The sequence below is a fragment of the Melopsittacus undulatus genome, chromosome 8, assembly GCF_012275295.1.
Source record: "Melopsittacus undulatus isolate bMelUnd1 chromosome 8, bMelUnd1.mat.Z, whole genome shotgun sequence".
In the NCBI taxonomy this organism is placed as follows: domain Eukaryota; kingdom Metazoa; phylum Chordata; class Aves; order Psittaciformes; family Psittaculidae; genus Melopsittacus; species Melopsittacus undulatus.
Window position 1 is genome coordinate 16,975,409 of NC_047534.1, and position 26,116 is coordinate 17,001,524.

At 50.9% G+C, this 26,116-nt stretch overlaps 2 protein-coding genes across 2 annotated transcripts in view; both read left to right on the plus strand.

The window, feature by feature from the left end:
- The first annotated feature begins 137 nt into the window (after nt 1-137).
- Nucleotides 138-23,140, plus strand: CFAP70 (cilia and flagella associated protein 70). Its single transcript, XM_031050213.2, has 27 exons — nt 138-250; nt 2,347-2,533; nt 2,871-2,966; nt 3,361-3,440; nt 4,435-4,611; nt 5,007-5,189; nt 5,612-5,703; nt 6,756-6,855; nt 7,771-7,905; nt 9,439-9,591; nt 9,822-9,905; nt 10,380-10,471; nt 11,883-11,943; nt 13,281-13,472; nt 14,090-14,221; nt 14,834-14,959; nt 15,505-15,638; nt 15,714-15,829; nt 15,967-16,092; nt 17,522-17,629; nt 18,312-18,400; nt 19,033-19,185; nt 19,701-19,862; nt 20,499-20,588; nt 21,929-22,030; nt 22,301-22,348; nt 23,060-23,140. The coding sequence occupies exons 1-27, from the start codon at nt 143-145 to the stop codon at nt 23,138-23,140; spliced, it is 3,207 nt and encodes a 1,068-aa protein (XP_030906073.2). The 5' UTR covers nt 138-142.
- Nucleotides 23,141-23,309: 169 nt separating this feature from the next.
- Nucleotides 23,310-26,116, plus strand: part of LOC101881532 (mitochondrial Rho GTPase 2) — a 47,864-nt gene continuing 45,057 nt past the window's right edge. Inside the window, exons 1-5 of the mRNA XM_031050212.2 lie at nt 23,310-23,354; nt 24,009-24,184; nt 24,272-24,448; nt 24,733-24,856; nt 25,194-25,364. Coding sequence (XP_030906072.2) covers nt 23,345-23,354; nt 24,009-24,184; nt 24,272-24,448; nt 24,733-24,856; nt 25,194-25,364 — 658 coding nt within the window. The 5' untranslated portion in view covers nt 23,310-23,344. The remainder of the gene's footprint in view (nt 23,355-24,008; nt 24,185-24,271; nt 24,449-24,732; nt 24,857-25,193; nt 25,365-26,116) is intronic.

Sequence of the window (26,116 nt, forward strand, 5' to 3'; positions counted from 1 at the left end):
AAGCCCCGTGCTTTCAGTGGTGTCTTGACAGCCAAGCCTAAAATAATGCCAACAGCCATGGCTGCTGGGCTCTGCAGATGCTTCTGGGAGAGGAATTGAGCAGTTTCATATTTCTTTTCCACAGTCTTTTTCCTGCAGAGCCATGGAGGTCTCTACGGGGCTGGATTCCAGAAAAGAGTCCACTGTATCTGTTCCCAGTGAGTCACAGCCGACACCAGTACAGATCACAGTGCTGAGAGCGCAGGACCTGGTAAAACTCTTCTGGAAATGGTTTAATAAACAAAGCTAGAGTGATGTGGTGTGCTGTGATCCTGTTTGAGAAGAGCTGTGAGGTGATAGGGATATTGGAAGGATTGGTGGGAATATCATGGATTCAGCTATGCCACACTGTGACTTTCTCCTCCCCACTGGGAGCTTGTTTGCACAGAGTAAAGGCTTATGATTCATGTAGGCTGGGGAATGCACCTCCTCAGCAATGCTCCAGAGATGGGTTGAAATCTGTCTCTTCGCCTTCTCCACCTATCTGTGTGTAAATGGCAGCTTTTTAAAGCAAAACAGAGTGAAAAATATGTATCACTGAGACAAATGCCTCTCCAAAGATCTCACTTTTATGTAAATTTGGCTTTTCATCCCAGCTACAGCAGTTTATACCATGTTGAAACCAAGAGAGTGGCTCTAGTTTTAAGAAAACAGTGGCTCCAAGGCAGTTAGAGGAAAGACTGTGAGGTGGTTCTGATCAAACCATGACTCCTGCAGTTTCCATGTGCAGCATGATGCACCCTGCTGGCCTTAAAGTCTTCTGGAGGAACGAACATTTAGGAGGGAATGCAGAGGAGAAGCTCAGCTAGAAAATGCAAACCCCTGCTTCTGCTCTAGCAGAAGGTAAAACCAGCAAACCAAAAGCAACTCCGTGGGCTGTGGTTTTGAGTTTTTTATACTGTAGGTTTTGAGCACCTCTCACACAGACAGATTCAGCAAACAGTGTCTTAGGTGAGAAGTATGAGGTATGAGGAGGAAAAACAATGCTAGAAAGGACAGACCCATGGATTAATTGAACCTGGAGTGTTGCTTTGTGGTTTGTTATTGCTCCATCTTGAGAAACGACTCTGGCAAAAGGAGGGAAGGTTACAAAAGTGTGATAGTAAGAACAACAATATGAGAAAAAAAATCCAGCTGTAAGAAGTGTGGAATCTGCTTAATTAGAGGTAATGGGGAGAAGCATGAGAGAGGAGCCCAGGATAATTAATGGGACAGGGAAAGGTTAATTGGATTCTTCTGTTTAGCCATTCATAGACTGTATGCTCAAGGAGAATGAGAAGGACTGAAAATTAAAACCAAGTGAATAAAAGCTCCTTTTGTGCAAGAGCCAATACGGAACTCATTACCCCACTGACAAGGAGGGAGGCTGCTGAGGGTGGAGGTCAGGCATCCCTGTGGCTCAGGACTAAAGAAAAGTGGGGTTTGCATATGACAGCCTCATGTTCAGGGTGGTGGCTGCTGCTCCCTGCATGGAGAAATCAACCATGTTCCTCCTTGAAACTGAAACCTCCTCATCCCTGCTTAAAGCAAGTGGTATGAAGGTGGTGTAGCAACATATGGCAGAGCTCCCCAGAGAGCTTGCTGGAGCCCTTCTGTCATTTCAGGCCATTGGCAGCCATGTGATAGACACAAATGACCTCTCAGCTCAGCCGTGTAGCTGAGGAGACTACAAAAGTCTTGAGCTTCCTGGAAGCACAAAAACATCAGAATCATTCAGATTCCCAGACTGGTTTGGGTTGGAAGGTGTCTTAAAGCTCATCCATTCCCAATCCCCTGCCATGGTCAGGGACACCATCTACTAGATCAGGTGGCTCCTGTCCAACCTGGCCTTGAACACTGCCAGGGATGGGGCAGCCACAGCTTCTCTGGGCACCCTGTGCCAGCGCCTCAGCACCCTCACAGGGAAGAATTTGTTCCTCATATCTAACCTAAATCTCCCCTGTTTAAGTTTGAGCCCATTGCCCATTCTCCTATCAGTGGGGTATTTTAGGATTTGTTTCAGCTGTGTCTTTCACTGCTTCTCCTGCAGTGAAGCCTGGACCTCTCCCTCTCTGCTGCTGCAGATTTTGATAACCCCCAGGGTGTCACAGTGTAGTGGAGCAGGAAAGTTCCCTCCTAAAAGACAGGGAAGGCTGAGGTCTCACCATGGCCAAGCTCTGCTCCTGTTCCCCATTCCTGTAGGGAACAGCCAAAGACCCCACTGGAGAACCCTGTTCTGCGCACGGAAGTGAGCTGCCTTCCAGAAGCAACTTTGATCCTAGAGCTGTTGCCTCAGAGCCAGCTGCTTAATGTGCATTTTCTTGACAGAAAACTCTCAAAAGCGACGTGTCAGTCACTTCAGTGTGTGTGGAGTACAACGGAGTGATCCTGGGAGACTCCTCCAGGACTAATGTCCTGCCAAACGGGACAGCAGACTACAATTTCACAACCAGCTTTGACTACAGCCCCAATGGGCCCAACTCCCTGGATGACATTGCACAAACCCCTGTGCTCTGTAAGTACCTGAATGTCCCTGGTTGGAGGTGGGAATCACCAGCTGCCCTGCTCTGCTCTGCTCTGCCTGCCTGCTGCGGCTCTGACTGCAGGAGTCATACATTAAGAATAGCGCTGCAGTGGTGACAGGGTCTCAGAGCTTCTGTCCCCATCTTTTCCAGCTGGAAGGGTCTCCTTTCATGTTGGCCTGTGCTCCTTGGCTTCACTGTTCTTGTCAGCCTTGGGAGATGGAGTAGAAGCACATGCCAGAGCTGACACAGACCCTTTGCAGACACTGAACTGCTGGTCTGGAGCTGTCTGAGAAACTCTGTCACCTCCTCTCTTTTTCATCTCTCTAGTGACAGTGATAGAAATGTTGCAAAAGGACAAGAAACAGAAGGACAGGACCGTACCTCTTGGCCAAGCTGTGGTGGACCTTCTACCTCTACTGCAAGGTACAATACTGACTTCCAGTCTCTGTAACCATTTCTTACTCCCTGGCACTTTTGGATCTTTGCTTATGGATCCTTGGCAAAGGAATGGAATCATAGAATGGTTAGGGTTGGAAAGGACCTTAAGACCAGTTCCAGCCCCCTGCCATGGGCAGGGATGTCTCACACTAGGCCATGTCACCCGAGCCTCTGTCCAACCTGGTGCTGAACCCTGCCATGGATGGAGCATTTACCACTTCTTTGGGCAGCCAGTTCCAGAGCCTCACAACCCTAAGTACTTCCCTCCTTTTGACAAAATGCACTTCCTAGCATTGGGGAAGATGGGGTGACATCAGTAGGCCATGATTTCCCTACAGAGGGTCTCACTCTGTGCTCTCTCATTCCTGTTTCTTTCCAGGACAGTGTTCATTTCAGGTCACAGCTCCTTTATATGCAGTGTCTACCTCTCCATCAGAGAGCCTTCACCCAGAGGCCAAGGTATGCGGAATCTGGAACTGTTTCTTTGCTCCTTCAGCTCTCTGCTGCTTTTTAATGGGAAAATGAGCATGACTCAGCCACCTGGCTCATCACGGATGTTACAAACTCTATATGTTCCCAGCTTGGAGGTCTTTCCTTCTCCTCTTGACGTGGGTCCCTTGTTGCTATGACAGGTGAAGTCGTGCTAGGAAATGTTGATGTGTGCAGCCACCAAATCACTCTGCAAAAAAACATTTAGGATGGAAAGCCCAGTACTGAAAACCCAGAAAGAGAACAGCAGGATTAGCTGCCTGGCTTGATTAGTCTTCCTCTCTGTGGATAAAATATCTCAGAGTCTGTTATTGTACCAGCTCTGACTGCCTTCCCCACAAGGTCCTTTTTCATTCAGGTGGTTGAAAAGTACCTGGTGAAAAAAGCATGAGACTGAGAAAATGTGTTTCATTTTGCTTGGAGCCTGCCTGCAGCTAGCACCACCAGCAAATTGAAGGGGAGGGGATTGCACTAGCTTCTCTGTATCTAAGAGGTGTTACACAGTATGTATGAGAGGGACTCACATTAGGGAGGAGAGATAATAAATGCTGAGCAGCTGGGTTTCGCTGCACACCATCTATTGGATTGGGACAGGTAATTAAGACTGAGATAGGACAGGGTCAAACTGTGGCCCTGGCTCAGCATGCTCTGAATCACTGGGCGAAAAGTGATGTTCTTTTGCTGTGGCTCATTTTATGAGACCCTGACTTTCTCCCTGGCTCATTTTATGAGACCTGTGGAGCATGTGCCCTGCCTCAAGCAGGCTTCAATTTAAACTGACAAATCACAATTCAGACAAACCCATTGTGGAATTTCCTTCCTAAGCTGGTCTGTTCTCTTTCATATTTGAGGTGAGGAAGAAGGCATTATACATTCTGGCCTTGAGTTTCTGCTGGCTTCTCCTTCAAGAGCAGGAATGTTATAATTGTCAAGTTACTGGTTCTACTTTACCCTTGTTTCCTAGGGTGGCCTTGAAGTGACAGTGAGCACCAAAGAGCCTTTGGTTTCTGCCACACAGCTTTCAGACGGTAACTTCCTGAGCATCACACTGGAGGCAGCTTATTCTATCCCTGAAGCATTTGCTGTCACAGAACCTCTGCAAAACTACATGGCTTGCTTGCAAGTACCAGCAGCTGGGGAGGTGAGAAACAGTCCTGGCATGGTGAAAGGAGTTTTGGCTGCTTCAAAGTGGAGTGTTCTCCCACACTATGCAGCATGGAACAAGGCCATGGGGTGTATAGCTCCTGTGCTTGTGCAACAGCAGCCTTTGCTGTGGGTGCTTGGGGTCTCTGTGATGTGATATGTCTCTTGAACACAAAACAAGGTCTGCTCAGCAAGATTTGGATTGAAATGGCAGGATCTTTTCCATGTGGCTGTTTGTTTGGCTTTTCTCTGTTCTTTGTGTGTGGTGGAGTCGGTTTTCCAAGCCAGGCCCCTGCACTGCTGCTTTGCTTTGTTATACCCAGCTTTGTGCAGCTGGCACTTGCTCCTGCTCATGTTGGACATGCAGGTCCATTCATTCTCATGTTTCTCTAGAAAGAACTTCCCTTACTCTTCAAGAATGGCATCCTGAAGCTTGCTGGTGAGAAAGAGCCATTACCCCGCCCCAAAAAGTGGCCCCTTGCTAACATCGTGGCCCCTGGTGCTCTGAGCATACCAAACTCCTTCATTGTTGGTGGTCCCTATGAGGATGAAGATGGAGAGCTCAAAAAAGAAGAGGTGAGGAAGGACTGGCAGTGTCATGGCTGGGAGAGAACCAGCAGGTCTCACTGAAAAGACTGAGAAAGACTTGCAGAGACTTGTTACGGGAGGAAGTAGGAGGTCGGTGCTCTGCACAGTGTGCAGACACACAGATGGGTGCCCTAGGACAGCAGAGGAGAGTTCTGAGGGACCATGGGGCAGGTCTGGTGCCCAGAAAGTCAACCAGCCTTCAGCTGTTGGGCTGAGAGTTGTGTCATTTCCTTGTGAGCCAGGCTCCCAATATGAATGGGTTCTGGTGTCTGCAGGAAGGATGGCTCACTTACTGTGCTATGGTGATGGTGAGTTGGACTCCTCTGTCCGACTTCCATTCTCTCCCAGGGAACATTTTGGGAATGATGTAGATTGCTGTCCTAGCTCTGACCATGTGCTGTTTCTCATAGGACAGGGAATTTAGGATCCAAGCAGAAAGCATGAAGAGAGTTGTGTGGGACATGGAAAGTCGTTGTTACCTGGATCCTGCTGCAGTAATCACGTAAGGGACCTGAGAGCTTCCCTTCCAGCATGGAGCAGTGGGGATAAACCACCCCAGAATGCAATCAGTTGGGTAACCTAAGGCAGGGAACAGCAACATGCAGGTACTATCACATCTCTTACATGATCAAAGCGTGGCTCTGCCTCACTTCCCATGGCTCCTGCGGCTCACTGTTGGCCAGAGGTGTTCACACAAGCAAGGGAACAGTTATATGCCTTTAACTGCTGGAGCAGCTTAGTTCTACAGTGGGAGAAGATGAGCTGCCTGTAGCTGCTGTCTCCAGCTCATGCTGCCAGTAACTGGAGGTGGTGACTGCTCCCTCTGCTTGAAGGAAAGGACAACAGAGTTATGGAGGAGAGTGGCCCACACAGCTCTCCTCTGAGCTGCTAATTAAGTTTTGCTGAATTCCCAGTACATTAAAATCCTTTCACTTGGTGTAGGCACTCTTCATGTTCTTTTTTATTGGATAAATATTACTTTTAAAGGTCTGGACATGCTCAACATCAAGATGAGCACCCAATTTCTCTTTGAATCCTGGTTTGTTCTTGGCCTCAGCTGCATTGTGGCTGTGAGTTTCACAGCCAAATTAGTTCTCGTGTGGAAATACTCCCTTCTATCTGGTTTGCTATTTAATTCCTTTCCCCCTACACTTTCATCAGCCTGCCTGCTGATTTCAAAGTTACCAAGCACATTGAATGGGAGCTCAGGGTCTGCTTGCTCTGAGCAATTCAGGATTTATACCAAAGTTCATGATGTTTCTTCATATTCATTTCATTTCTGAAGTAGCCAGAGGAGAGAAGAAACCCAGCCTGTTAATCTTATGATTGTTTTATAGCTGCTTGTGCCATAAATGCACACAGCGGTGGATGGAGAAGAAAATGTTCCGAGCTTGCCCCAAAGGACATACGTTCTAGTGGCCAGAGGGTGTTTGCTGTGTCCCATGGGATCAGGTGGAAACAAAACCAAGGGGGGATGTTTGGGGCCAGAAAGGAGGGTGGTGTGGCTCACCAGCTTTGTTTCTGCCTCTTCTCAGTGCCCTTCTTTGTGTTCAGTCTGCAGAAGCGTATTGCAGAGTGCCAGTACTGGCCCGTGGAGATCTGCAGGGTATGTGCAGCCTTACCCAGCAAACGGAAAACCAGCAAAGCTGACAAGGTAAAGTGGCAAGGGATGTGTTGTTCTGGTGTGTGGAGCAGCATTGTGTTATTGAGCATTTTCCTTTCAATGCCTTTGTAATACCAAAACCAGCCTTGAACCAGGCAAAGCGAGTCAGAGAGCTACAGGCTTTGTGAAGGGATTAATCAGCCTTACAGAGCTGTTAAATAGACAAAGGATCATATTTTTTCCATATAGCATACAGAGCTCTGGCTGATGGTCTGTGGCAGCCCAGTGGGAAGGGGTCAGGGAGAGGGAGCTTTCTGGGAATTAAGGTAATTCACTGGAGCTGATGGGGTTGGAACATCTTGAAGAAATTCATGCCTGCTCTCTTGGGTGTAAATAAATTATGCTTTTGCACAAAAACTGGGGTGGTTTAACAAAGAAACAGCCCTTCAGCTAATGGTTCTATTCGTGGCAGCTGGTTGTGTGAGGGGTCCTAACCTGTTCCAAGGCAAAGTCATTTAAGTTTGTCTAAATCCCTTTCAGCACTCACTGATGTCAGAATGGAGACCCTTGTCCCTTATCCTCACCAGTCTGCTGCTACCTCAGACACTAAGACCTCCTTAGCTGCCTGATTCCTATCAGGGATGCACACCTCTGATAGGGTTACTAGGATTTCTAACCATAGAGTTGATAATCTTACGGTTGTATCTCAAAAAGACCATCTTAAGGAATCTCTTGAGAGAGAAAAGCTGCCCTGCATGCACTGAGATTGAACTGATATCCTACATATTGAATGACTCCAGTGTATTTGGCCAGATCGTGTCAACTGTGTGCCAGCAACAGAGAGCCACTGCCTCATCAGTGCAGCAGTTTGCTCTGTGGCCTCTTCTTAATGGGATTGCTGGCCTTGTTTCCTTATAGAGAATCACAGTCCATTCAGTGTCTCAGTCCCTTACTCTGTGTTTCCAGGGAGATGAGGAAAAGCAGATTTCCTTCCATGGTGTGGCTTATGTCAACATGATGCCTTTGCTCTGCCCTGGTGTGAAGAAGATCAGAGGTGCTTTTCGTGTCTGTGCCTACCAAGACAACAAAGTGTTTGAGAAGGTGAGAGCAAACCAGACAGCCAGGCTCAGCCTCAGCTCTGCAGCTGGGTTTGCACATAGTGGGGTTGGGAGCAGGCAGCACAGGCAGTGTGGTGTTTGAGAGCAGGCACATGGGCAGTGTGGTACTCAGAGGCTGACTCTGAAACTTCATTGCCTTTCTGGTGATGGAGAAAAATAAAAAGAGAAGCTTTTAGGTGAAGAATCCTCAAAGGCAGGGGATTTCTGGGCATGCATGAGCAGGTTTGGGGGCTGGGAGAGGCTCTGAATCTCACTCTACTCCTTTCTCTGCCAGCAGCTGAGCAGGAAGAGCTGTAAGAATGCTTCTCTCTCCCCAGTCTGGAACATGGGCAAATGAACTGTGCTGCTGGGAAAAGCAAACAGTGGCTCTAAAATGATGGCGTTACCCCAGGCAACAGCCAAAAAAAGCTGTCACTGGAGTTCTTTCAGCTATAGCTCATGGAGGTTTATTTGTCTTTGCCTTTCTCCCACCTCTGTTACTAAGAGTGACGGCTGCATCTCTGTTTTCCCCAGCACTCCCAGAACAGACCTGAGCTTGTTTCAGGAGATGCACAGACCTGGTTTTTCTGCCCACATTAACTGGAGTGCTGCTGTCCAGGCCACAGGAGCTGGGTGAATTACAGCCCTTCTTGCCTCCACTGCTAGCTGTGACAAAGCAGAGCTTAGCACACAGCTCTCTGCTGCTCTCTGCTTCATCCATGTGAATAATGGCCTTGTGGCTTTGTTGTTCTACTTGTCCTGGAGCATTTATCTGTCACAGTGAAGTGACACTCTGTCACTCTCATCCTCTGGTTTTGTGGATGCTTCAGACTGCTCCTTGAGTCTAGGCAGTCTCAGTACAGCTGCTACATCTTCTTCCCAGGAAGTTCTTGCTAGCCAGTTCACATAACAGTGATGGCTGGGAGGGAGCAGCCTGTCTGTGGTCAAACAGTGTGTAAACAATTTGCCAAACCTGCTCCTTGACATGCGTCAGGGAAGCTGCTCCATGCCAGAAGGTGAGGTGAGAGTCATTGCAAGGCAGGTTGGGGTACCCAAAAAGTTACAGAGCAGACCTGAGAAGTGTAGTCACATTCATCCAACAGTCTACACCATCAGGCAGGTCCATAGCTGTGAGGCAGGTCCAGGTTCAAGCGAGAAATTCAGGCCAGCAGATCAGGATCGGGGCAGCCCAGGGCTGGGTTCCAGCCTAACACATAGCTCAAGCAAGAATCAAGTGCCTGTGCTCAGTAGAAATGCAGCTCTTGAGAGAAGACAGAGAGTGCCTACAGAGATGTTCTCAGGCAGCTCATTTCATAGTCTGACCTGAGGCTTCACAGCTATATGGTATCAGAGCTGGCCCTGAGCACCACAGCTAAACTAGGAGGGGAGGATGAGCTTGTGTAGCTTTTTAATGCCTTTAGGACACTGACAATGTGTTTCGTGATGTGAGAGGTTAAGGCAAAGGGGTGGGGAAGCCCTAGTCTGGTCCTTGAATCTCTCTGTTCCTTGAATCTCTCTGTTCCTTCTGTTTTTGCAGACCAAAAGACAGCACAGTGTTTTCCAGGATCTTAGGGGGCAGCTCAGTGTGACTCGGAGAGGCTCAGGGACCTCAGAAATCGGTGCTCCTCTTAACCGAGCTGCTCCCAACAAGACTCAGAAGGAAGACAAAGAGAAAACCACCAACAAGAAGGTAAGGTCTAGAGAGGCACACTGCAACATGGTTGCTCCATTTCCCCACCAGAGGTAGCTGGAGGAACCAGGGACTGATGCTGGGGTGCCTCAGCCAACTGAGAGATTATCTTTGGGAGATAGTGTTATCAGTACCTGCTGTCCAAAATGTCAAACTCACACCCTGGACATGTGAAAGTATGAGGCTTATTACATCTCAAACAAGACACATCTCTTCTTTTTCTTCAACAGATGTCCCACACACCCAAACTTCAGTTGCCAAATGGCACAGGAGAAGCGGAAAACGCCGTGCATCTCAACAACCTTGAAGGACAGGTGATTATGTACCTCCAAAGAGAAGGAAAGACTTGCCAGACCATCATCACGCTGGTGTCTCACACCTTGCATGCAGTTAAATTCTTCAAGAGTGAGCTGGACCAGGGATGTTTTCCATCAGTGCTGTCCTGGAGTCCTCCCAGTGATGTCCAGCTGGAGGGCAGTCTACCACTGGGCTAGAAGGTCTCTCTAAATTTAAAAGGGTTCCTTCAAATTCTGGCTTATTCCTCAGAACACTGAGAAGGCAGCTTCATTCTGCAAGCAGATTGATTATCTGGGCCTCCTCATTTTTCCTAGACTGGTTTCTTGAGCTGAATTTTGCTGCAATCAATCATTCTGATGTTATAAAACAAGCTGTATCTCTGCAGCTTGAAGGGGATTTGCTGAAGATCTGTAGCTATATGCTCAGTCTTCCATCATACTGTAATGGCTCTAGACAGCACGACACTGAGACAGCAATATTTATCTTTATAGCAATACACTGAAGCAGGAACATTCCTGGTGATGGAGATAAAGCTGCATAAGGCCTTGGTACCAAGAAGACTGCGAGAGGAGCTCACCAAACAGTGCGTAAAGCCCTGCTGTGACGCTGAGGCTGGCAACTCCTTTCTGCAGGGTAGAAACAGGGCTGCACAGCAAGCTCCCCCTAGGAGAGCTCCATACAGACCATACGAGGGCCTGAGCCAAAGCCCACTGGAATCGGGGAGGATTTGACCAGACTCTTTAAGGGGTTGTATCTGGTGTGTTGGGAAAACACTTATGTTCATCCCAGCTGGCATCTCCCTGCTATTCCTCTCAAAAGCAGAGACACCAGAGAAGCACAACAGTGCCTGTGTTCCCATCAGGGCTTTGTTTCCCACTAATCCCTGTGTGCTTGCCTCTTGCATGTGCTGCTTGGTCAGGACTGGCCACCAGTTTGGACTCCCCTATGTAGCACTGCTCTGACTTCCCCATAGCATTCTAACTTTTGGGTTTACCTTTACAGGAGGTTTTCTTTTTCCCCAGTCTTCTACCCATTCCTCAACTCTTCTGTTAGTTTTCAAGTTGAACCACTGCAGAGCTGTTCTCATCTCTGCTGCTTTGATTCAAACCCTATCTATCTGATTTGAGGCAGTTTCTTCCTCTCCAGGGGTAGCCCTGCTGTGTTTCAGTCTAGGAAAGTTCTAGCATGTATCATTTTATTGACTAAAACAGAGAAAATGCAGCAAATGAATAAAGTATGACAAGTGCAGGTGGTATGTCTCTCTCAAACAGAAAGCAGCAGCCATTCCTTGCAGAGAAAGTGTGTGTGCCATCTTCCATGCTGCCTCCTCTCTCCTAGGAAGAACAGGTTGAAGAAAGTGAACCACTGTAAAACCTTCTCCTGGCCCTTTTTTCTACCCAACTGGGACTCACTTGAATTCAGTGTTCCTCCACATTGACCTGCCATGAAAAATCCACCCTCCTGAGTTGTGGGAAGGACTCTGAGTCTTGGGGAGCTCCAGCTGATTCCACATACATATGTCCTTGAAGAGGAGATCAGCAGATCTTTCTGGGGAAGGGCATTTAAATACATGCCTTAGTAGAAAAGCATGGCTCTTTTTCTTGGGCTCCACCCCAAATCCTCTGTTAGCCTCATGCAATTTGCTTTGTTAGTTGGGCAGGAGCCATCACACCTTTGCTTGGTGGGCTGGATTGTCTCCTAAGCGCTGAAGGTGTTTTGGCTATCACCAAGCAGAAAATCTTGATTAAAATCTCAATGAATTAACACTGTTTTGACACCAGTGGTTTTAATAAGTTCTCAGTAAAAGTTCTGATAATCCCTGTAGGGCTTTGATGAGTATTTGCAAGGTCAGTGTAACTCTAGTAGTGGTACAGCCAGGGTTGGGATGCCTGCCATAACCACACCATGACGTGTTGAGAAATGCTGGAGTGGTGGCCTGGGCTTTAGAGTGAGAATGTTCTACAGGCTGATCTCTTCTGTCCTCTCACTGACAGGGTCAAGCAAATGATTCCTCCTCGCCCTCCACTGCCTCCTCGGACATCAGGAGCCCAGAAGGTACATGCAGGAGCCTGTGGCCTTGCCTCTGCCACCTCTTCTTGCCCTCATACCTCTCACACAGAACCTTCATTCTCAATCTTAGCTCCATAGCAACATGTATATGGGGTTTGAAGAGGAAATACACAGAAAAGAAACTTCTGGATGTGTTATCCTTGCAGTAGTATGCCTTAGGAAAGCATTCCTGGGCTGCATCATTCATGTTTGCAGCCCATACGAAGTGGAGAGATGTAGCAAGAGCAGGAAGGAAACAGGATGCTGGAGAAAGAGTCTACCAGAACCTTAGAATCATAGGATCAACCAGGTTGGAAAAGACCTCTAAAATCATCAAGTCCAACCATTCCCCAGCACTGCCAAGGCCACCACTGAACCATGTCACTGAGGGCCTCATCTACATGGTTTGTGAACACTTCCAGGGATGGCAACTCCACCATTGCCTTGGGCAGCCTGTTCCAATGCCTGACCACCCTTCGGGGGAGCAATTGTTCCTAATATCCAGTCTAAATCTCCCCTGGCACAGCTTGAGGCCATTTCCTCTTGTCCTACCCCTTGCTCCTTGGAAGAAGAGACCAACCTCCACCTCACTGCGACCTCCTTTCAGGAGGTAAACCTTATATTTACCCCAGGCAGTCCCAGCAGTTTCTTGTCTCAGATTAGCCCATGTGCTTCCTCAGACCCAGACAAACATAAACAGAATCAGCCCTGAGCACTCTCAGGTCACCCAGAATATCCGAGGACCTTTGTGTGTGTGACACATCCTCAGGAAATGGTCTGACAGTGCTGGCTCATCTGTGCGCACAGAGCAGCCATCAAAGGAGAATGTCCCCAGGTGGCCCCTGGACGATGGTGAGTTCAATGCACAGCAAGGAAGGAGCAGCACTGCAGTGACTGACCCCAGTGCTGCTGCAGAACTGATTTGTGCTGGACTGTCTGGAGTGCTTCCAGTGCTCTATTTTGATTGTCACAGCACATGGAAGCTTCTGCCACCGAGAATATGGAGATTAGAGACTGCTGAAGAGGGTTGCCCATGGGTTTAAAAGGCTTCCAGCAAATGTTTTTCTTACAGCCAATTTTACTGCTATAGAAGAGACACCAATGACTGAAATACTGGGTTCTGATGGAAAAGTATAGCAGAAGCAATATCTAATTATGAAGGAGCTCTTTTATATTTACACATAGATGTATTCACAGCCCTCTGGCATGGACAGGAAGGGATGAGTGACAGACTAACTGGGACTTGCCTCAGGTGGAGTTCGTGGGAGGTGAAATCAAATCCATTTCAGGGTTGATGGCATGAGTGCCTTGTGAAGGGTGATTATTTCTTTATTTGTTCCTAGGCTGTGGAAGATTATCACCACCACGTCAGGAGCATTGCTGCTGCAATCCTAAATGAATGCCATGAGCTCTTTGGGAAGCAGCTGCCTGACCAAAGAACAACAGACCACCAAACCCTGGAGGAACAGAAGCGTCAGCTCAACTTTGAGCTGAACAGCTCTGGCAAATACTTTGCTTTTAAGGAACAGCTAAAGGTAAAGAGTCCATTTGTGCTTTTCACTTCCCTACTTGTTTTCTCCAGGCAGTTTCTCCATGAGGAGCTGCTGCTCCATGATGTGTGGCTCCAGACCCCATCCTGCCAGCTGAGTCTGTTGCAGGGCATGGCGGTGGGGATAGGTTCTCCCTCTAATGGAGCTGGCAAAGCTGCTTTGATCACACACCAGAAGAATCATTCCTGTCAATGGCAGGAGACTCCAAAGCTGGTCATATCCATTTGCCCCATGCTAATAGCCTGAGGAAGGCAAAACCTACTCTTACACACTCACTGTCTGTCCTTGCAGAAAAAAAGGGGTTCTGTCTCAGCTGGTCAGCCTTGGCCATGCTCCACCTGGGGACCTCTTCTGTGTGCCAAGGGGACGAGTCTTCCCACATGTTATTCCTAAAGGGACACCAGTGTGTCAGGGAGACCCAGGGGTAGGAGGTGCAAAAGGAGCTCACCCCTGCTTGCTTTTATCAGTTCTGGGCTGGAATTCTTCCTCAGAACTAAGTGGGAGCTTCAGGCACAACCAGTGTGTTGTGGCTCTGCATGATTACAGAGCTGGAGGGGGATACAGGGGGATCTGTCTTGTCCAAGAGTCTCATGTCTCCACAGTATGCTGTAGTGAAGATTGTGAGGGAGAAATATCTGAAGACCACAGCATTTGAGAGCCAGGAGCAATTCCAGGCATTCCTCAGTGAGCTCTATGTGTACCTCATGGACCAGATGCACATTGCCCTGAATGAGGTAGGAAGAAACCTGGGATACGACTTCACTGTGGATCCAGAGCTGAACACTGCATCTAGTGAAAGCCAGGGGACTTTTGCCTTCAAGGCAGACACAAGCTCATGCTTTCCTTTGCTGCAGTTATCACATGTGGGCCTCAAGCCACATTCAAAGGCAGGGGAGATTGAGATGAGCTCTTAGGCAGAAGTTCTTCCCTGTGAGGGTGCTGAGGCCCTGGCACAGGGTGCCCAGAGAAGCTGTGGCTGCCCCATCCCTGGCAGTGTTCAAGGCCAGGTTGGACACAGGGGCTTGGAGCAACCTGGTCTGGCGGAAGGTGTCCCTGCCTGTGGCAGGGGTTGGGACTGGATGAGCTTTAAGGTCCCTTCCAACCCAAACCAGTCTGGGATTCTATCATGATTCTATGAGTTGCAAGTAGTGGATATTTGCTGTCTCTGTGTGGCAGATGTACCTGGGAATGACAGAATGTGTCCCACCACAGGTCAGGATGTCTTGCCATTCAGCCCCAGCCATACCAGGCTGTACTCGGTGCAGTGCCAGACTGGGGACTGCTGCTGTACTGGGATGAACCATTCTCACCCTCTCCAGGATAACACTCTGTCTCGCTCCTTCCAGCTGCTGTTTGAGGAAGCTGCTCCTTCTGCCCCTCCATCCCAAGTGACCCAGAAGCAGCTCTGGCTCTTTGCTCATGAGGCTCAAGTCATCAAAGACTACAAGCTGGCATCTCTCTACCACCAGCAGGTAAAGGAGCCCCTGTTCTTTCCTGCCCATCTCCAATGTGTCTGGGCTGGCAGCCAGTGTGGTGGGGCCTGTGCTGCTGACAGCACTGACTATTGTGCAGGCCGAAAGGAGGAGAATGTGACTAGGATACCCAGCCTAAATGTGTGAGGGATTTTCTAGGGAGATGCTGCTCTCTGGAGGATGTGAGACAGGGCCTGGCCAGGTCACTGGGGGTGTCAGCCTCGACCCCAGGGCAAATGGAGTAAGCTGTTCCAAAAGCCATGTAGTGTCAGTACTGGGGACACTGGGCCCTCAACAGGAAGCAGGAGGATGTCAACTGAAGTTGGAGGATGTATGTTAGGTGAAGGAAGTTTAGAGGAAGCCCAGCACAATCCCAGTTAAGGGAAATCCTAGCATGTGATGTAGACGAGGGCTTGGTTGTTGCTAAACTGGGCTGGGGTAGCCAGAGGAAAGCTGTGGTCACTCCAGTATTGTCTCCAATCCGTTGTGCATGCTGAGCACAACTGCAGCACTTCTCACTCCAGCTATAGTCTTTTTTTGTCTAGAGGATAGCTAAGGACCAGTACAACATCGAGTGCTGGCTGGACTATGGGGCATTCTGCCTCCTGCTCGAGGAAACAACCAAAGCACATGAGTGCTTCCAGCAGGCTCTTTCTCTGGATCCCAATCACATCCAGAGGTGCTGTGTGCTCCTGGCGGGTGGCTGGGTGGGTGAGGGTGTCCTGCAAGGCTAACTGCCTGTCCCTGTCCCCAGTTTGCTGCTGTGTGGGATTACAGCTGCCATGCTGCAGCACAATGAAGAGGCAGAGGTTTTATTTGAGGACGCCTGCTGCTTGGAGCCATCCAGCGTGGTGGCCTGGACACTTTCAGGTACAAAACCAAAGTGTGCTTGAGGCATTCCTCTAGAGCCAAGCATTGCTGCTGCTCCCTTCTCAAATCTAAGGGCTAAGGGAAGGGTTTTGCTAAGGCTGGGTGTCTGCTTACATTTCTCTTTCTGTCTCACATAGGTTTGTTTTATGAACTGCAGGATAATAATATTCAGGCAGAAATGGCCTTCCGTGAGGCTAAAAAGCTCTTGCAAGCACAGCTCGCCAAGGAGAGGAGCATCCCTGAGGCTGCTGAGGGAGAAGGAGGTAAAAAAAAGCCCATTTCTGCTGGGTGTATGAGGTCTCACATCCCAGGCCCAGAAGGCCACTTGCCAGGTAATGCTGGGTGAAACCAGGAGATGCCCCAGCAGTGGCAAAGAGGGGGCTCAGGGCAGTGAGGGAGATGGTGAACAGTGGAAGGGGATTTGTAAGAGGAGAAATATAGAATGGTTTGGGCTGGAAGGGATCTTCAAAGCCCATCTAGTCCAACCCCCCTGCAGTGAGCAGGGATATCTTCAGCTGGTTGCCCAGAACCACATCCAGCCTGCCCTTGGATGTCTCCAGAGATGGGGCATCCATCACCTCTCCGGGCAACTTGTGCCACTGTTTTACCACCCTCATGGTAAAGAATTTCTTCCTCACATCCAGCCTGAATCTCCCTCTTTTAGTTTAAAACCATTGCCATGATACAAAAGCTAAAGGAAGATGTGGTCTGTGAGCTACAGTAAACCGCAACTTCACTAGTGAGAAACAACAGCACAAGTGTGTTGCTTCAAATGTTGAAGCTTTCTGAAAGCAGCACAGCCCATCCCTTGTCTTACCCACAGCCTACTAAAGGGACCAGTCTTTGAACTTATTGTCCTGCCCCAACCCAGTGCCACTGATAAACTGATATGTGGGAAGCAGCCAGGGTGGCTGGAGGAGAGGAGTGTGCTTCTGGAGGCTTTGGGAGGGCAGACATGCCTCTGTGCCAGTTGTACGTGACACTCACCCAGGTTCAGCTTTAACCACAGCTGTTGCTGTGACTTCCCAATGCAGCTTGGAAATCACTGCCTCATTATTTCAATGGGCAAACCAGCTGCTGGGTGGTGATCCTAAACATTGGGCTTCCTCTGGAGCCCCGCTGAATCCAGCCTAACTTTGAGCCAGACTTTGCTGTCCCAAGGCCCAAATATGTGGCCAGGCTGCAGGAAATGTTTATTTTTACTGTTATTACCACTCCATGCCCAGTGCCTCATGTCATATGCCTTTTTTACCCCCTTCTCATTATGAGGAAAGAGATATTCATAGAATCCCAGACTGGTTTTGGTTGGAAGGGACGTTAAAACTCATCCAGTCCCAACCCCCTGCCACGGGCAGGGACACCTTCCACCAGACCAGGCTGTTCCAAGCCCCATCCAACCTGGCCTTGAACACTGCCAGGGATGGGGCAGCCACAGCTTCTCTGGGCAACCTGTGCTAGGACCAACCTGTTCCAACTGTATTGCCTCATTTATACCTGTTTCTAGCTTCACGTGGTAATGTTGTACTCAAAACACTAGACCCTCCTACAAAGAAACTTCTTTCCAGTTCTGAATATCTTGTAGATCTTTTATATTTTCTCCCCTCCCCATTTCTGCAGAATCATAAAATGCTCAAACCGGGCAGTTTATGGTAAACTGTTTGCATCTAATAGCTGTTGGGGGTTTCATTGCAGAGAAGGTTCCAGATGGTTCTGCTGACAAACTGACAAAGGTGGCAGAGCCTGCCCCAGCCTGTGTGGCACCCAAGGAAGAGGTGACTGCACCAGAGGCAGCCCCAAAAGGTATGGAGATGAAGGAGAGTATCTTAGGAGCACTGCACTGTGGCCCTTCTGATGCCAAGGCAAGATATCCTGGCTTGTTCTCTCTCCCCAGCTGGGAATCTCCAGACAAAGTAGGTTCATTCTGATTCTCAAAGCAGCACATCTCGAGAGGGACAGCCAGTGGGTGAACACAGCTCTCTCCCTACATGTCAGTGCAGCCAGTGGCCTTTATTGGCTACTTAGGTATCTGCCTCCTGAGATAACAGCTCTTAAACTGTCCCTGTGGATCTCCCCTGGTTGTATGTTGTGGGATTTTCCTCCTCTACAGCTCCACTCTCCCAGGAGTGGCAAAGAGATGGCAGCGCTGGGTGCTTTGGGCCCCACTGGGTTGGTCTGGGGAGGCAGGGGCCTCAGAGTAGTTAACTCTGACAAGCTTCACTCATAAATTCCTACCTTTTCTTCCTCTGAGCTTGGACTGGAAAGTTACTGGGTGTAGAGCATCATTTCTTTTCACATCCCTCACAAAATGCAAACCCTTCAGACAGAAACACTGAGTTAATCCCTGCTTCAGCCCCCCCTGCCCCTCCTGGGTTTCACACTCTGTTGCTGGGATTCCTCTGTCCCTGCCAGGGTCTCAGGCCCTGCTCTGGCTTCTGAAATACAAACCCCACCCTGGGACTGACAGGGACACATCTTCTTGCAGCACCATCCCCTGCTTCAGGACTTGGACAACCTCCCTGCACAATTTTCATGAAGACAGTGGAATTCCTGATGAAAGCCAATGCTGTCCAGGTCAGCTCAACGTGAAGTGGAGGAGTGGGAAAGAAGGTTTCATCTTCTTCCAAAGAGCTGGTGGCAAGCTCCAGCAAACCCCCTTCTTGGGCATGGAGAACAAGCCGTGGCTTCTCCTAATGCTAAGGGAAAGAGGGAGCAAACCCACCCAGAAATGCAAACCTATTCAGCCCAAAATTCTGGTGGTGGACATGGTCCCCTCAGGTAGGTTCTTGGGGTGCTCAGCTCAGCACTGCTTGGTGCTTAGGGAGCAGCCAAGTCAGAAGTGGCAAGATGCATTAGTGTGACACTTCCAAAACTCCTTCCTTGTTTCAGACACTTGTGTATGTCAAAGTAAGCTTTGTGTCACCTGTGGAGTGTCCCTCTCCCACACAGCTGGCTCTGTGGGATCTCTCTGACTGCCACTTGATGCTGCCTGCATTAATTTTACATGGCAGAAAGAGTTGCTTAAAGCAAACCAGAACTAGAAGTAATGGAGGTAAATATTTAAAGGAGGCATAAAAAAAGAAATCTCCTGTGTGTTTTGTGTTCATGGAAGTCAAATAAGAGTGAATCACCCCTCCTGCCATGTTCTTCTGGGATGCCCATGGTTTGCCTGCTCTCTTAACATGATGGGTGTCCTTCTTCCACAGTTTGTTCACAAGGCCCTTGCCCATGAGCTGCTGAGCCTCGAGGGAGGTCCCTCCAGTGGGTACTACTTGGCACTGGCCCAGACTTACTTGCTGAAAGAAGAACTCTCCAAATGTGAAGAATGTCTCTGTGAGGCTGTTAGGATTGACTGCATGGTAACCCAGTGTGTGATCACTTGCCTCCTGTCCTCTCCCACACAGACAGGCAGCATTTCTGACTGGGGACGCCTCTCCCTGCAGCATCTGCCTTTCTTTTCCCTTTGAATGTGTAGAGCCTCTTTTATCTGTGGGTCAGGCTCTGTTTCATGAGGAACAAGGTTGCTATTCAACAGTGGGAAAGTGGCTTTGGGGAGTCAGGTTGAATGGGAGGCAGGTTGAATGGAAGGCAGGGGGAAGCTTACAATCCTGAATGCTGTTTGCACATCCATCATCCCCGGGGAGCCTGGCATGACCAGGACACTGTGCAGGGAACGGCTGGAGGGGGCTCCCATTGCTGGTGTCATGCAGGCAGCCGCTGATTTGGTTTTAACTCTGTACGTAGGAATCTGCCCTGCTATAATTAAACACTGCTCAGCTCTTCCTTTCAGCTGCTGACAGGGTCCCTGCCCCTCTCCCAGTCTCCCCCCCTCTCTTCTCCCAGCCACATCTCACTCCTGGGTTTGTGTTCACAGAATCCAAATATCTGGGCTCAGAAAGGGCACCTCTGCTACCTGAAGAAAGACTTTGGTGAGGCAAAGGAGTGCTATGAGCGAACCGTGGGGTTTATGGAGGATGCTGAGGATATGCACATAGTCTACCTGCGCCTGGGCTCCATCTACCTGGAGGAGAAATTGGTGAGGAGCCAGCAGGAGTGGCAAAAGGGAATCTGTCACAAAGCAGAAGATTCCAGACCCTGGGTAGGAAACATCATGAGCTTTTGCCATAGGCAACATAACACAAGCCAGCAAATCCTTCTAGAGTTGCAACATCTCTGGGTGCTGCTGAGCCATTTCTCATCATCCCAGACACCGGGCAACTGTACCAGTACCTGCCAGCACAGAGCCACTATAGCAGGGGCAGCAGGCAGGCACCAAGCCCCCCAGTGGGGACAGTGGTGGTCTGAACCCCACCAGAGATGGGAATTGGGTGTTTGGCAAATTCATAGAATCCCAGACTGGTTTGGTTGGGAAGGGACCTTAAAGCTCATCCAGTTCCAACCCCCTGCCATGGGCAGGGACACCTTCCGCCAGACCAGGTTGCTCCAAGCCCCATCCAACCTGGCCTTGAACACTGCCAGGGATGGGGCAGCCACAGCTTCTCTGGGCACCCTGTGCACCAGAGAACCTCAGCACCCTCACAGGGAAGAACTTCTGCCTTACATCTAACCTGAACTTCCCCTGCTTATGTTTGAACCCATTCATGAGAAAGGGGGGGCTCTCTGCAGTGATGTGTTTGCTGAGAGTAATGTGCTCGTGTACCTTCTGTGGCAGTACGGCCAGGCGAAGAAGATCTACCTGCTCGCCTGCAACAACTCCTCATCCTGCCTCACCTGGCTGGGGGTGGGAATCGCCTGCTACAGGGTAAGTGCCTGCAGGTAACCTTCCTTTAACTGGTGGTGTGGCCTGAACTGCTTTTCCCCTTGCCCAAACTAAGGATCAGCTCCCTGTGAAATGAATGCTCCTGAGGGCCATTGTGTGCCATGTGCTGCGCAGTTCTGCCTGGCACCATGGGCTGTGGGTACCAGAGATGTTGGAGCAGTCACCCCCCCAACTGCTTTGGGAGGAACGATCCTTTCCCTCATCCCACTGCCAGAGCCTTCCCCAAGGTGTCCAAGCAGCATGTAACCCAGCCAGGCCTGAGTTTTGCTCCAAGCACTTGCCTGTGACCTGTATGTCACCAGAAAGGAACTGGGCAGAATGTCAGGAATCTCAGTGCTTTCCCTGCCTGGAAGAATCCAGCATCTCTGACAGGCTGCCGAGGACACCCAGCCCCTGGCAGTGTGGTATCAAGCAGGGGTTCACCTCGTGAGGCTTCTCCATTGGGATGTGGCTGAGGGAAGAAACAAGGAGAGGACGACTTGAAATTCTGTTTACCCCTTGGCCAAACATGTACCCCCTGGGAGCCAGAGAAGTGAGTGGTGGCCTGGGAGCTGGCTGCAGCCTACTGGGCACTGGCTCCTGTGCCTCCCTGAGCCACCCTGCAGCAGGAAGAGGGATCATAAAATCCCAGACTGGTTTGTGTTGGAAGGAACGTTAAAGCTCATCCTGTTCCAACCCCCTGCCACAGGCAGGGACACCTTCCACCAGACCAGGCTGCTCCAAGCCCCTGTGTCCAGCCTGGCCTTGAACACTGCCAGGGATGGGGCAGCCACAGCTTCTCTGGGCACCCTGTGCCAGTGCCTCAGCACCCTCACAAGGAAAAACTTCTGCCTAAGAGCTCATCTCAGTCTCCCCTCTGTCAGGTTAAAGCCATTCCCCCTTGTCCTGTTCCTACAGGCCCTTGTCCAAAGCCCCTCTCCAGGTTTCCTGTAGTTCCTTTAGGCACTGGAAGCTGCTTCAAGATCCCCTTAGGGAGCCTTCTCTTCTCCAAGCTGAACAAGACCAGCTCTCTCAGCCTGTGTTCGCTGCTGAGTTCCCCAGGGCTGAGGTGTTCATACTGCTTTCCTTATGCCTGGGTCTGATGTGTAAATAGCGGGTGCTCACACAGGGGGTCAGGAGTCAGCAGTGAGAGGTTTATGTTTCTAACCAGAATGCTGGATGTTAACTCCAGGGGTAACCGGTTGTTTCTGCCTTAAATCCTTTCCCCACATCCCTGTTGGTGAAATCCTGTCAGATGCTTTTGTTGCACACTCTGACTGTTAGAGCGATTCTAAAGACCTTTCTCCCTGTTTGCCTCCTGTCCATGACTCTCCTCTCTCAAGCTGAAGGAGATGGTGGAAGCAGAAGATGCCCTCTCTGAAGCCAATGCCCTCAATAACACCAACGCTGAAGTGTGGGCATATCTCTCCCTCATCTGCCTGCACGTGAGTGCCCAGCCCACCATCCCCATGGTCTATTGCAACTGCTCATGAGCCTGAACAACATGGTGTAGATCTTGGTGGTAAAGTCTGGGGGCTGTACTGGGAGGGGGTGAAACATTTTGATGAGCATAGCAGAGCCCTCCCTCACTGCCTGCACTCACTCCTCCGGGGTCACATCCTTTGTGCTGAGCTTTCTTACCATGTGTGATCTCCCTGAGGGCCCACACCATTCCCATGGGATGATGTCCTCACTGCTCTGTGTCCTTTCCCCAGGGAGGACGGCGTATGGAGGCAGAGCAGTGCTACAAGTACGTCTGCAAGGTCAGTGTCCGCACCGCGGCAGGGTGGGCAGGGCATGGCAGTGTGTGGCCAGGCACTGGCCAGAGTGTGCCACATTATGAGTCATGGAATCATGGAATGGGTTTGGGTTGGAATGGACCTTAAAGCTCATCCACTTCCAACCTCCTGCCATGAGGGACAAGGAAGAACTTCCTTATATCCAAACTCAATCTCTTGTATTTAATTTTAAATGCATTACCCCTTGTCCTATCACTACAGTCCCTAATGAAGAGTCCCTCCCCAGCATCCCTATAGGCCCCCTTCAGATACTGGAAGGCTGCTATGAGGTCCCCACGCAGCCTTCTCTTCTCCAGGCTGAACAGCCCCAACTTTCTCAGCCTGTCTTCATACAGGAGGTGCTCCAGTCCCCTGATCATTCTCGTGGTCTCCTCTGGACTTTTTCCAGCAGCTCCATGTCCTTCTTATGTTGAGGACACCAGAACTGCGCATAGTGCTGCAAGTGAGGTCTCACAAGAGCAGAGGGGCAGGATCACCTCATTCAACCTGCTGGTCAAAGCGCTTGCCCTTTGACTTGCGAGCTGACCTCGATGGCTCAGCACGGAAGGGCTGAGGCAGGAAGCCACGGCAATGTTAAAGCTGCCCTGCCTGTCGCCCCTGTCCACGGCGGCTCTGTCGGGGGCCCGGGGGTGTGCGTGTGCGTGTGCCTTGCCTGACCCGCCCGTTTCCCCGCAGCTGGGGCTGACGAACGACTCGCTGCTGCGGGAGCTCCGCGCCGCCCAGCTGCGGTTCGGCTTCGGCAACCCGGAGCTCTGAGCGCCGGCTCCGCATAAACCCCTGGTCCCGACCGCTGCTGTCCGTCTCCATCGCACCGCGCCGGGACCGGCCGCTGGGGGGCGTGCCATGCACGTCCGGGAGGGGGGCGTGGTTTGATGTGGGTCACGTGACGGGGGGTGGGGTCGGGCGGCGCGCGAGGATTGGCGGAGGGCACGCGGGACGGTTGAGCCGGCGGCGCGCGCTATGGCGGCAGGTAGCGGCGGGCGGGAGTGTGGGTACCGGAGGGTACCGGGGCGAGCGCTCGGAGCATGGTGGGAACGGAGGTGTCACCGGGACTGGAGTGCGGGGGTGACGGGGGAGTCACCGGGGTCAAAGGGAGACTCGCGTCATGGGGGACTGCGGTGCGGAGATACCGGGGGTGCCACCGGGGCTGGGGGCTCGGAGCGTGGGAGTAACCGGGGGGGGGGGTGTCACCAGCCGTGAGTGCGACACCGGATCCTGGCGGGGGGGACACTCGGTGCACGGAGATACCAGGGTCCTCGCCGGGGTTGGGAGCGGCGCGTTTCGGATCATGTGGGGCTCCGGGCACGCAGATAACAGGGATGCCACTGGAGCTTGGGGGCTCGGCCCATGGGGGTTCAGAGCACGAGAGTAACAGGGGTGTCACTGGGTTGGGAGCACTCAGAGCTCGGCGGTTACCAGGTCTGGCACTGGGCTAGAAGCAGGGTGGTGACACTAGGGCTAGGGCCCACTTGGGGTGTAGAGGTAATGGGGCCATAACTGGGGATGGAGGGACTTAGAGCATGAGGGTAATGGGGCTGGTAACGGTCTGTCACCGGGCTCAGGGCACAAGGGTGACACCGGGGCTGAGTATATTTGGGACATGGAGATGACTGGGTGCCAGCAGGATGGGGAACCTCGGGACACAGGGACAGCAGTGGGGTCCGCAGTGCGGGAGGCACTGTCCCACCACCACCTGTGGCACCGGCAGCCTGGCAGCGGCCATACCTGAACATTTTCAAGCACTTCCGTGTGGAGGAGTGGAAGCGCTCTGCCAGGGAGGGAGATGTGGCTGCCTTCACGGTAACAGTGGGGACACCGGCACCAGGGTGCGGCGGGACTGGCTGCAGTGGGCACCTCTGACCCCCCATCTCCCTGTGGTTCGGGCAGGACACGAGGCTGAAGGGAACTGTGTACCGGATCCGGGGCTCCATACCCGGCAGCAGCTATCTGCAGCTGCCCCGCACTGGGACACAGTCACTGGGGCTGACCGGGCGCTACCTCTACCTGCTCTTCAGGCCTGTGCCTCGTAAGCACTTTGTTGTCCACCTGGATGTCACCACCGAGGTAGGACATTGGGCAGCCTCGTTAAACTGCCATCATTAGTATTGTGGCTAATGCAAGGGTTGAGGGGTGGTAGTGGTGGTCTTGGGGGGGAAAAACTTGGCTGGTCTTTGTTGTCACTGGTGTTTTATCCCAGGCTGGAAACAGTTTCCATGCTTGTGGCATCTCTGCTGGTGACAGGAGACAAGGAAGGGACAGGAGATAGGATCACTCACCTTCTCCCCTGCAGCATATCCCTGCTGAAGCCACCAGGGTGACTAAAGTTGTGTCTGTGTCTGTCTTATCAGGAAAAGCAAGTGGTTCGCATCTCCTTCTCCAGCCTCTTCAAGGAATTCAAATCCACGGCCACCTGGCTGCAGTTCCCCTTCGTCTGCAGAGCTGCTGAGGGCTCGGCCAGGGCTCCCAGGCATGGTGAGGAGCATTTGTGCTGCTGCTCATGGTGCACAACACCACCAAATTCATTGAGTTTGGGGGTGGACTTGATGTATTCAAGGAGAGTGAAGAGCAGGAGACCCTCAGCAGAGGGGGTCAAAACTGTGGCTCCCAGGAGGGATGTCCCTGCTTTGCAGCAATGAATTACAGGGCATGTTTTCCCACCTCCCATCTTGGCACAGGCAAACCAAGCCTTGTGGGAGTCATCCCTGGTGAATAATACCACTTAACCACATTAATCTTGCATCTGTGTTCTGTGAAGCCCAAGGTCTATAGCACCTTCTTCCCTTTCACCACTTGCTGCTCTCCTCCCCAGAGCTGGTGGGAGACGCCCCCACTGATGTGCGTTGGACCTGCCTCGTGCTCGACCTTTGCTCCATCCTCTCCCTCTACCTCAACCGCCACTACAGCCACCTCAAGAGCATCAGGCTCTGCTCCAGCCTGCTGGTGAAAAACCTCTGCACCAGTGACTTGGTGTTTGACCCAGGTGAGGAGCTCAGCGTGGCCTCATCTCTCCTGTGACTGCAGCCCAGTCTGGATGGAAGCCTGGATCATACTGGCTTCTGCAGCGTGGTGCTGACAGGGCTGTTAGCCCTGGTCAAGCACTTGGCTGCCATTATGGTAGGAAGCAGAAAGGGCAAAATACTTGGTCTGACGTGAAGTTTCTGTGTGTGCTGGTGAATACAACCTCCCAGCCTCCAGAGGAAAGTGTCGTCTCATTTTCCAGCTGTAGAAGTGAACAGTAAGGGCAAAGTTAAATATCTTACTGAGGTCAGAATTCTTTTTCAGGGGTAAACAATTCAAGGTGCTCCCAAGCCTTCCTTCTCCAAGGCCTGTGCTTTTATCTGCTAGAAGATCCTGTGGGTTCTTTTGTCTCAAAAATCTTCCAACCTGCTGTTTTGATCCCCCTGCTCAGTGTGGCAGAGGTACTTCAATCAAAACCTCTGGTTTTGCCTTTCTTTATTTGCACTGGTAATCTGCCCAAACTAACTGACTCCATCAGTGGAGTTCCAGGATGTTCCAGGTGCTGCTTTTGGTTTCCTGAAACTTGTTCTATCTTGGAGAATTGCATGAATTTACAAACATAGGAAGGAGAGAAGACAAGCAAATGAGAAAAGAGCCTTAACACAAATCACATGAAATTGCTGAATCACTGAATAGAGAATCTGGGGAATCTCAGGCCTGGGGGATACAATCACAGACTGATTTGGGCTGGAAGAGACCCTTAAGCTCATCCAG